This window comes from Heterodontus francisci, chromosome 1 (assembly GCF_036365525.1).
Source record: "Heterodontus francisci isolate sHetFra1 chromosome 1, sHetFra1.hap1, whole genome shotgun sequence".
Taxonomy (NCBI): domain Eukaryota; kingdom Metazoa; phylum Chordata; class Chondrichthyes; order Heterodontiformes; family Heterodontidae; genus Heterodontus; species Heterodontus francisci.
The window spans coordinates 199,246,629-199,258,942 of NC_090371.1; the positions used below are offsets into that span (position 1 = coordinate 199,246,629).

General features: G+C 43.7%; 1 protein-coding gene and 1 pseudogene across 1 annotated transcript in view; both read right to left on the reverse strand.

Annotated features, from left to right (window-relative positions):
* Window positions 1–678: 678 nt before the first annotated feature.
* Window positions 679–12,314, reverse strand: part of cpe (carboxypeptidase E) — a 176,762-nt gene continuing 165,126 nt past the window's right edge. Inside the window, exons 8-9 of the mRNA XM_068019572.1 lie at window positions 3,301–3,419; window positions 679–1,992 (exon numbers count right to left, since the gene is read on the reverse strand). Coding sequence (XP_067875673.1) covers window positions 1,894–1,992; window positions 3,301–3,419 — 218 coding nt within the window. The 3' untranslated portion in view covers window positions 679–1,893. The remainder of the gene's footprint in view (window positions 1,993–3,300; window positions 3,420–12,314) is intronic.
* On the reverse strand, window positions 2,863–3,008 carry LOC137377857 (U1 spliceosomal RNA; annotated as a pseudogene).

The following is a 12,314-nucleotide window of genomic DNA, read 5'->3' on the forward strand; positions in this document are numbered from 1 at the left end:
AACATTAATGAAAGGATACTGAAGTAATTCCAATAACAGTAAGACTGATGACTAGGAACGCCTAATACTGTATGCTATTTCAGATCTAGCAATACTTGTGCAGCATATGAAGTAAGTATACCCATTTAACAGCATTTGTCACCTAAGTGAACACATATACACAACTAACTCAAATATATGTGAAAAATGAGAGCTTTCTCTAATGACTCAGTGAGTAGCTGCAGTTCAGTTCTCAGCCTACATTGAGCTGGTGGCAGAAATGGTACAATTGGCTTTAGTGTTCCTGCAGGTTACAATGAGGGAAAATAGTGAGGGCTCTTGACTGCTTTCCAATGATATGTTAGGTGAGGATAGGATCAAGCTGAGCAATAATAGTCCATTGTCAAAGATACTGAAAGGTACCCCTGCCCCCTCAAGCAGTTGCTGCCTCCAGGAAAGAAAATACAGGAAGTTCTGTGATAATGTAGAGTAAGTAAACATTAAAAAAACCAGCAAGTTCCATAGCAATAGGAGTGAAAGAGAAGTTGCACAGCTTTAATCAGAAGGAACCTACCCAAATCAGCTCGTAAGTGAACCGGTTACAAGTGCTCTGACCCATGATACTGATATGACCAACACAGTATATACACAGAAATTACAGGACCAAGTCTGAACAAATGACAAAAAAACAAGGAAAACTGGGCGACATTTCATCTTTATCACTAGCACAATAAACAGCAAAACGCAAGTTACAGGTCAGTACATTTTGCATTACATAAGGACATTATCATATGCAGGTGCTTTTCTCATCTACTTCTGAGGTAACAGTGTAATGTTCAGTGTATAGAAACAGTATATAATATTACACCCCATCATTGTTTTAATGCAATGGAGAGTTATCCTGTATAATGGCCTGACATCACTCTCTAAAGTAATGAGACATTAACATCACGAATATTGTGAAGTTACAGAGTTAAAAGGACAGAGCACATCAGATTCTCCATACAACCATGTGGTACCCTTGTTAGTTGCAGCTAATTAAAAAATGGATTTTTAAGAGAACACTGCAATTGTGTTATACTGTTAACATACTAAGCTAAACCTTTAATTGTTTTCCATTGCGGGGTTATGATGAGAATTTCAGACATTTACATGTGACTGAAGTTGGAACTTTGCTGCACAATTTGTTTTACAACTGGAGAAAAATAGTTTTGTCTCCAAGTGCTCAGCCTCATAGTTTTGCATTTTGCTGCAGAAATGTCTGTTACTATTGGGTTAATTAAGTTTAAGGTAACAACTTAATTATAATGTTCAAACCATTACAGAAAAGTAACATGTTCATACACGAATCAACAACTTTCCAATTCACATCTGACATGACATTCTTCCTTCGTTTTACCTCATAAATGCTGGACAGACTTTACCCTTCACTTTGAATACTTCCAATTACATAAATTTATGAAGACCTTACACACTTCATTCATTGTGTTATTTTAAAATTAAGGTGTTTTCTCCCTCTCCTTTTCAAACATGTCCTGATATTTTTAGTCGTGACACATTATTCGGGATCTTTAAATGAATTATAATAGAGATACAAAGACACAGTAACAGTGACCACAAGTATCTAAAACAGACTATGAAGGAAGGGAATTAAGGAAGGAAGGTTGTAAGGTGAGCAAAATGGAATCTCCACCAAATGGCAGCATATATCCTAGCTGAAGAAGTGGCTTGATAAAGAGAGAGGTGGGAAACCAGATTTTTCACCTCACACAATTCCTTCACCTCCTACATCACTGTACTCAAGTATTATTAAAACACAGGAAAACATAAATAATTAAATGACTAAACAACAGATCAATACACCATCCACTTCCCATTAAAGTATGTGTTTGAATAGGAGTAAAAGCTTTCCATTTAAAAGTTCAGTGTTTCAGACATCATCTTCCACCATTCCATTATTTCTGCCTTCTCCTCTTCTTTTCTCTCAGAAAATGATTCAAGACTAAAATCAACCTGCAAAGATCAAAATAAAGATGTTTGAAAAATAACATCCTTACTTTGCAATTTACTCTTATGTAAACACATGGATATATAAAAATGAAGGACAAGAAAATGCCAGTTGCCCATTGAGCTGGTCCCATTCCATCATGATGTGACTTCGACACACCATCAACCCAACCACACTTCTCCCCCACCCCCACACCAGCCAAACAATCTCCTGGGAGGAGGAACAGTCATGAAAGGCGCTATATTAATGCAAGTTCTTCCTTTCTTTATAATTTATTGGATTTTTGGAACTGTGGGAAATGCAATACCAAATTTGGTTAAAATCAATTTATATGAAATGTTGCTTACAAGGATCTGTAAGTATCTTGTAAAAGCAACTATCAACAGTTTACATTTATACAGCACCTTTAATGTAGAAAAAGCATGTCAAGGTGCTTCACAGAGGCGTAATCAAAGAATGGTCACAAAAGTGCCATACAGCAGATTATTATTAGTCAAATAAAATTCCCACGTTGTGCCAGGAAGCCAATCCACAAGGACTCACCATTTTTCCATCGCTATTTAGCCCAAGCAAAGTATGAGAGGCAATTGTGTTTTGTAATGAAAAGGATTTTAAAAGTTGTTTTTTTTTAAATTAACTTTTCCATCCTTCAGCAGACCAGTGTGCCTCATCTCACTGCAGCCACACCAGCCTTCACATTTATACCAGATCCTACTGGTGGGAGATGGTGGGAGAAGCAGAAACACCCACCATATGGAGTCCAGGCCATGTCCCTTTGACATGGGGCCCATGTCTGGGTCAAACAGAGGTTTTGCCCCAGACAAGACTGGGTTTTTTTTTACAAGTAAATCAATTCTAATATTTATTTGTAAAGCCAGGGGAGAGCACGAATGCAGTCCCCCACTACCATAAATTTTGCAGTCGAGTATCCCGTATTTGGGGACATCACTGATGTCAACACACCCGAAGTGCAATGGGTTAGTCTCAACCTGGGAGCTTTTTTTTTACCCCAGACAAGACTCCCTTAAACACTCCCAGTGGTGCAGCTATGACAGTAGTATGCCAGATGGCACATTTATTTACTGGGTCAATACTGCCAACTCTCTCTAAAGAGATAGTGACCGTTTGGCACAATGAGAATTTTTTTATCCATGCCATGAAATTTGGTGCAAGCTCAGATTTAAGTGTGAAATCTGGACAGTCAGTGCAAGATTTTCTAACACTGGAACTCCTTTTATTTTCAAGGAAGAAGTGTGAAGTGGGGTACAAGATTGCCAACGTTTCCGTTGTATAAGTAAATAGATGAAGCTTACCACTATGGCTGGGCTACGAGGAACTGCCACTTTTTTGGTTATTGCTAGATAGCCTGGAGCCGAAGCTGTGATTTTATAGTTTCCAGGAGTCAGAAGCCTCCAGAAATCACCATCCTTTGCTGAAGAGAAGAAAAAATGTGCATGAGCTACAGTTTGTGTGAAACCAGCAGATATTCTATGACTGACAGATGCCTTCCAGTCTTGGACAGTTTTTGCAATTTATATATATTCAGATTAGAAGCACTCTCCGTGAACTCAAGAGACTTTCTAAGTGCCCGATCATTCATACAAGTTGAGAACAGGCTGGAGTTCTGCACAGCTAAATATCTAAACATTGGGGGTATTTTACCCTGGTGGCAGGGTCTCTATGTCCAGAGAAAGCGACACTGAGGTGCCCGCATCATCTCTTCTCTGGAAGGCCCGCCAAATCTAGTGACAATTAGACACTTATGTGGACAGCAGCAGGCCTTCCACAGGATCAAGGACCCAAATGCCAGAGGTCCTGCCCTTGGACAGCTGCTGCCCAGAGGGTGGCGGCTGCTGCAGGACAAGCACCTACTGGAGGCCAAGGAGCGTCGCTGGAACTAGGCCTCAGGTAGTTCCAGGCGGAAGGAGTCCCACAGGGAAGGGAGGAGGGGGTCGGCAGCAAGGGCGGGGGAAGGCTCAGTGGGCCCCCCTTTCCCAATGCCGGTTCCCTTGTTCTGGCACGAAATACCTTTTAAAAAAGGCCCCCCCCCCCCGCAACAACCCCGCCCAGAGCCGGAAAGCAGCCTGCCCGGTTTTCCATGTCGTGCTTCCCGTCTGCCGATAGGGCCGCCTGCCACACGGCTAATTGTGGCTGCCATGGGAACAGGCCCTTAATTGGAGGTTAATTGTCCAGTTAATGGCCTCAATTGGTGACAGGACAGTAAGGCTGCTCACAGGCCTTCCTGTCCCAACTAAATTTTGGCGGAGGCACGATGGTGGTGGGAACCATCCCCCCGCCACCATCTCACCCGATTTTCTGCTCTCCCGACTCCAAACCCACCATGAGGGAGAGCACAAAATTAGTCCATTCAATTTTCGCCTCGACCATTATCTTAGGTCTATAAAAGCACCAGGGTTACTTTGGTCTGTGGGCATTTTCCTCGCAATAATAACAGGCCTCAGGTTTAAAGTGATGTGTGTGCCGCCATTGAAGGCTCATTTCAACTGCATAAGCAGCAGGGAAATAATCAAATCAAAAATCCTGTTTCAGGAACATCTGATGGTCCTACTGCCATAATCTTCCTTCCAGTGTCCACTTTAATTTTTACTGCAGGATCATTTAGAATAAAAATAATTAAAAACCAAGAAATACACTTAATGGCTTTTAACACAGTTAACAGCTGAAGTGCAACACTTAAAGGCAACTATTACAGAAATGGTTTAGTTATATGAACATAAGATTATTTAGGAATAGGAAAATAGCATCAGGCCCAACAAGCCTAACCTTATTTCAAAATAGATCAGCTCTATCTGTTCTTCTTGTCATCATGACCCTCAATCCCCTCTCTCTGCAGAAAAGTATCGAATTGTCTCTTGAATCTATTTATAATGTCCACATCAGGAGTGAGTGAATTTCCATGGGCATTCTTCCACTCGCCCACCATGATTTCAGCAGGAGAATCAGAAATCAACCCTCCACCCCCAAACCTCACCATCCCACCTTCACCAAATGACATCAACACCGTTGATGCTTTTTTCCAGGGTTTCTCTGGCTCTTCTGTCAAAGTTATGGCAGATGTGCAGGACAACCTTTGTGAAAAATCACTTCCTTATTCCACAAGTCCTTTATCCTTTTGGTGAAAAAAGGAACTTCTCTTCACTTTCGTTCATAGAACCACATTCTTAAATTTTAAGCTTGCGTTGAAACACTAGCTAGGTGCAAACTTCAAATTAGCTTCCCTCAGTACTGTACACAAAGTCAGATCACCATTGTCTCATACAGCTATCATAAGTATTCTTTCACTCCTTTATGTAGCTGGTTCAACATGAATGTTGGAGTAATTGGCTGAGTTACAGTTGGAAGGATGTGCATATTTCAACTGAAAAGACCCTGTGGTCCTTGACCTGATCTTTAAACACAGCTCTCGGCTGCACTTTGGCTACACACAAGTGCAGATGTGATACAGACACTCCCAGATGAGGTCATGTTGGAAAGTTAACAAATGTTTTGAAATAGTTCGCAAATCATCTGTTATTCAGCATGCTTTTTCTCTTTCCCACCCCCAGATGCAAAAATTAATTTGTCACTGATTTACAGCAAACTGTAAATGATGATTTAACCAAAAGTTGGTACTGATTATTGAGGTTTTGAAAGTGTGCTGAGAAAAGGATGTGAAGGGATTGGATTACTGATAGGTGGGGAGGAGGAACAGCAAGCCCCCAGGCTGCTGCTTTCCAAACATTCTGATATCAAGACGTCAGCCTTCACGTCTGACAAATTATCTTTATCCTCCACAGCTGTGAGAGACAGAAACTATCACAACCTCTCTGCTAAAGTGTTTAATTCTTGTTTCTATCCACATGTACTACACGACATCCTTTGTGCTTGGTTCATGATTGTGCCATGTACAATTTTAAATAATTTTCAAATATTCCTATGTCTTGACAATAAAGTCTGTTCTTTCAACGGAAGAAATTCAGAGTGTAATCGTGAAGATCAGTTGGTTTTATATTATGTACATTCTTTAGCCTCAGAGAGCTCAGTGCAGAGGACTTCTCAGTATTCACTCTGAGAAACCCATCAGACTTGGAAATCTTCAGAGATCTTATTCCCTACTCACCATAAAATAGGGTTTACTGATGTTAACTGTTGAAATCTTCAAACATCTTTAAGGTTTTCGTAGAACCATATCCCAGTGCAAATAAATGTATGTGCTGTTGATGCTTTTCTTTTATAATTCAAGGAACTGCAACTCTAACATTTCATTTGAAACACACTGCTAACAAAAGGGCACCTCTATAATGGAACTCCTGTTCTAGAAGGAACAATAAATTAGCACAGTAACTTTGCCCCCACCCCGAGTTTCCTTCCCATTTGTCCTAAAGACAAAGGTCTAGAAAATAGTCTGGATCCATTTACTGACTCAGACACAACAAGTGTCCACCTAAACCAAGAGGCCTGAGGATTGGTAGAAATTGGTCCTTGGGCCTCATCAGCACACTCAGCCTGAGCTGCCAGCACTGGTCACATCTCAACTGGCAGTTCGCCCAAGCAAAGACATCAATGTTGGGCTATTAACAGAAAATGCTGAAAAAACTCAGCAGGTCGAGCAGAATCTGCGTAGAGAGAAAGCGATTTAACATTTCAGGTTGATGACCTTTTATAAGAACTGGAAAAAGTTAGAGATATCATAGGTTCTAAGCAAGTGCACAGGCAGAGAAAAGAAGTGGCTGGGAGATGGGGGGCAAGGGGGAGAAAAACAAAAGGGAAGGTCTGTTATCCGGTGCAAGGCAGGAGTAATTAAATGACAAAAGGGATAAGGTGCAAGCCAAAAGCGGTTAGGAAGAAACAAACGATGGGTCTCGAGGTATAAACGGCAACAGCAGAATCATTACCAACACTTGCTGCTCAACCAAATGGGAGAAATAGATACAATTTGAAATTGCTGAACTCAATGTTGAGTCTGGAAGACTGTAAAGTGCCGAATCAAAAGATGCCGTGCTGTTCCTCGAACTTCGCTGGAACAATGCAGCAGTAGTCAGAGTGATACAGCACAGAAACAGGCCCTTCGGCCCATCGTGTCTGTGCCAGCCAGCAAGCACCTAACTATTCTAATCCCATTTTCCAGCACTTGGCCCGTAGCTTTGTATGCTATGGCATTTCAAGTGCTCATCTATATACTTCTTAAATGTGAGGGATCCTGCCTCTACTACTTCTTCAGGCAGTGGGTTCCAGATTTCAACCACCCTCTGGGTGAAAAACTTTTTCTTCAAATCCACTCTAAACCTCCTGCACCTTATCTTAAATCTATGCCCCCTCCACTAAGGGAAAAAGTTTCTTCCTATCTAACCTATCAATGCCCCTCATAATTTTGTACACCTCAATCATATCCCCCCTCAGCCTTCTCTGCTCTAAGGAAAACAACCCTAGCCTTTTCAGGCTCTCTTCATAGCGAAATGCTCCAGCCCAGGCAACATCCTGGTGAAGCTCTTCTGCACCCTCTCCAGGGCAATCACATCCTTCCTATAGTGTGGTGCCCACAACTGTACACAGTACTCCAGCTGTGGCCTAACTAGCGTTTTATACAGCTCCATCATAACCTCCCTGCTCTTATGTTCTATGCCTCGGCTAATAAAGGCAATAATATGCTTTCCGAACCACCTTATCTGCCTGTGCTGCTGCCTTCAGTGATCTATGGACAAGTACACCAAGGTCCCTCTGACCCTCTGTACTTCCTAGGGTCCTACCATCCAGTGTATATTCCCTTGCCTCGTTGGTCCTCCCAAAATGCATCACCTCACACTTCTCAGGATTAAATTCCATTTGCCACTGCTCCGCCCATCTTACCAGCCCATCTATATCATCCTGTAATCAGAGGCTTTCCTCCTCACTATTTACGAAACCACCAATTTTCATGTCATCTGCGAACTTACTGATCATACCTCCTATATTCAGGTCTAAATCATTAATGTGCACTACAAACAGCAAGGGTCCCAGTACCGATCCCTGTGGTACACCACTGGTCACAGGCTTCCACTCGCAAAAACAACCCTCGACCATTACCCTCTGCCACTATGCCAATTGTGGATCCAATTTGCGAAATTGCCTTGGATCCCATGGGCTCTTACCTTCTTGACCAATCTCCCATGCGGGACTTTGTCCATGTAGACTACATCAACTACTTTACCCTCATCTACACATCTAGTCACCGCCTCGAAAAATTCAATCAAGTTAGTCAGACACGATCTCCCCCTGACAAAGCCATGCTGATTATCCCTGATTAATCCCTGCCTCTCCAAGTGGAGATTAATCCTGTCCCTCAGAATTTTTTCCAATAGTTTCCCAACCACTGATGTTAGACTCACCGGCCTGTAATTACCTGGTTTATCCCGTACCCTTTTTAAATAATGGTACCATATTCGCTGTCCTCCAATTCTCTGGTACCTCTCCTGTGGCCAGAGAGGATTTGAAAATTTGTGTCAGAGCCCCTGCAATCTCCTCCCTTGCCTCACATAACAGCCTGGGATACATCTCATCTGGGCCTGAGGATTTATCCGCTTTTAAGCCCGCTAAAAGAGTTAATACTTCCTCCCTCTCAATGCTAATTTGTTCAAATATATCACAATCCCCCTCCATGATCTCTAGACCTACATCGTCCTTCTCCATAGTGAACATGGATGAAAAGTAATCATTTAAAACCTCACCTATGTCCTCCAGCTCCACACACAGATTGCCACTTTGGGGCCTACTCTTTCCCTTTATCCTCTTGCCCTTAATATACTTATGAATGACTGTATCAGTGCCGCTTTCTGCCCTCACCCCAAACTGGAAAATCTAATCAACTTTGCTTCCAATTTCCACTCCTCCCTCATCTCCACATGGTCCATAGCTGACTCTTCCCTTCCTCGACTTTTCTATCTCTATTCTGGGGATACGTTGTCAACCAATATTTACTGTAAGTCCATCGACTCCCATTGCTACCTTGATTAAATTTCCTCCCACTCTGCTTCCTGAAAGGATTTGATTCCATTCTCCCAGCTTCTCAGAATCTGGGGAATCTCGAACTAGGGGACATAGTTACAGAATAATGGGACACTCATTTGAGATATGAAGGAATTTCGTCTCTGAGGGTAGTGAATGTCTGAAATTCTCTACCCCAGAGCGTTGTGAAGGCTAGATCACTGAAAGTATTGAAAGTAGAGGTAGATAGATTTTTGAAATATCAGGGAGTTGAAGGCTATAAGAAGCTGGCACGAAAGAGGAGTTGAGATCAGCCAAGAATGGCGGGGCCAGCCGTATAAGTATACAAGAGCAGGACAGAGGCTGGGCATTCTGTGGCGAGTAACTCACCTCCCGAGTCCCCAAAGCCTGTCCACCATCTACAAGGCACAATTCAGGCTTCTGATGGAGTACTCCCCACTTGCCTGGATGAGTGCAGCTCCAGCAACACTCCAGAAGCTTGACACTATCCAAGACAAAGCAGCTCACTTGATCAACATCCACAAGCTTAAGCATTCACTCCCTCCAATACCGGTGCACAGTGGCAACATCTACAAGATGGACTGCAGCACCTCACCAAGGTACTTCAACAGCACCTTCCAAACCCTCGACCTCTACCACCTAGAAAAACAAGGGCAGCAGATGCATGGGAACACCACCACCTGCAAGTTCCCCTCCAAGTCACACACCATCCTGACTTGGACCTATATCGCTGTTCCTGGGTCAAAATCCTGGAACTCCCTCCCTCACAGGGTGTACTTACATCATATGGACTGCAGCAGTTCAAAAAGGCGGCTCACATTACCGTCTCAAGGGTAATTAGGGATGGGCAATAAATGCTGCCCTTGCCAGTGACACTCGCATCCCATGGACAAATAAAAGAAAGTTGTTCTGATGATGCCAACTTACACACTATTGCTTCCAATATGTCTTTCTTTTCTTCAACTGATGATTTCTCTTCACAGTAGTTGACCATGTCTGTCTTATTTCTTCCTCTTTGGCTCTCACCCCTTCTCTCCCGCCCAGAACCATGATAAGGTCCCCCTTGTCCTCACCTTTGAGCCCACCAGCCTCTGTATTCAACACATCATCCTCTGCCATTTCCGTCACCTCTAACTTGATGCCACCACCAAACACAGCTTTCCCTCCCCTCCCCTCTCATCATTCTGAAAGGACCATTCCCTCTGTGAAATCCTAGTGCACTTTTGATCACCTCAACGCCCACTCCCCTTCCCACGACAAGCACAAGAGATACAAAACCTGCCCCTCCAGCCTTCCCATCATCCAAGGCCTCAACACTTCTTCCAAGTGAAACAGTGATTTACTTGTACTTCTTTCAATTTACTACACTGTATCCACTGTTCACGATGTGATCTCCTCTACAGTGGAGACACCAAACGCAGATTAGGTGATCAATTTGCTGAACACCTCAATTCAGTCCGCAAGCATGACCCGGTCACCTGTCATTTTAATTCTCTTCCCCACTCCCATTCTGACCTCGACCTCCTAAACTGTTCAATTGAAGCTCAGCGTGAGCTCAAGGAACAGCAACTCATCTTACTAGTAGGCACTTTGCAGCCTTCAGGACTCAAAACTGAATTCAACAATTCCAGATCATAACCACGGCTCCCATTGTTTTGGGACAGCAGGTGCTGGTAATAATTTTGCTGTTGCCATTTACACCATCTCTCGGCCCATCTTTAGATTTTTTCTACTTATCCCATTACTTCTTCCTTTTACTTTGTATCATCATCCCTTATTACCTTTAAATCTCTCCTGCCTTCCTACCTATCACAGACCTTCCCTTTTGTTCTCCACCAACCACCCCCCCCCACCCCCAACCTTTACCTGCCTCTGCTTAAAACCCGCTAAATTTTAACATCTTCCAGTTCTGACAAAGATATTCGACCTGAGGCGTTAACTCCGTTTCTCTCTCTACAGATGCTGGCCTGCCTGTTGGATATTGTGATGGTACCTACAGTGTTGCGGGACAAGTGATGGAAGGTGTGCTAGCTGTTGTCTGAACAGATGACTTGTCAAATGTTCTGTTAGGTGCACTGACCCTGGATTCAATGCGTGTTTTTTTTTATCTTAACCGAAAGGGAACCTAAAACTGAAACAGAAGCTGAAACTACCCACCTCGGCCTTCTGTCAGACCTCCAAAATCATTCCACGGCAGGCAGGCAATTACTTGCCTGCCATTGGAGACGCCACCCCTTTAAGGGACAAGCTCCCACCTCCAGAGCTGCCAGCCAATTGGAAGGCCAGCAGCTCTGCAGTACCAGCAGCACCAGTGGGAGCAGTGGACACTGCTGGTACTGCATAAGGCCCTGCAGCACCGAAGACAGGAGGAGACCCCAGCACAGGTGAGTGTGGTTGGGATTGCTGGGGCCATTCAGGCACGCCCTGGCGATGGGGTGGGTGGGGAGGTTAGTGAGGATGGTGGGGCTCTTCCCAAGGGGGGTAGCAATTGCCACTGAGGCGGTCCTCTGATCCCACTGGGAGGCCACCAGGCTTTTCCTGGCACGTCTGCCTGCAGCAGTGGGTCCCTCCACCTTCCACAAAATTGAGATGGAAGTGGGAAGAGGCCCTTAAGTGGCCATTAATTGGTCACTTAAAGACCTCAATTGGCCGGGGGTGGTAAGGCCGTTCTTAGCCTCCTCACCCCGGACAAATGGTAGGGGCCCAGGCAACACCGGGAATGGCTCCCCTTGCTATTATGTTTGCCCCCCCACCTCCATGCATGCCTCCAAGGGCAGAACAAAATTCTGCCCCAAATTTCTGGGGAAACAGAAACTGGTTGGAACCAGATAAAAAGGGCACAGAGCTGTTCAAGCTCAGATCACTCAGTAGTGGAGCACCAGCAGGCTGAAAAAAGTAAAGGCTGGATCCAGGGACTGCTGCAGCTGCTTCGGTCACATTATGTAACTGATTATACAGACCCAGCCATACATTACATAGGGTTGTCACTGAAGGGCTCGGATAAAGGTAATACTGGTGGATCCACACCATCAAGACTGTCATGAGCAGAGTTGAGGAGGTTCTGGAGAAATATGCCGTTTTTGGTGAAGACCACACTCGTGGAGTTCTAATTGCAGAGGAACTGCTGAGAATATAGTGGATACATATTTGAAGAAAAAAGCTGGAGATCCACCTGAGGATGTTCAGAGCTTTGGAGGAACTTTGTGGCTGTATTTGGTGCCATATATGGTGAGTGGACTGCCCAGTAAATCCATGAGATCTTTGTTTTATCTGATAGTTAATAATTTGTAACATCGACATATTGACCATTATCTGTCTATTAACTCATGTTTAATTTATGTTGATT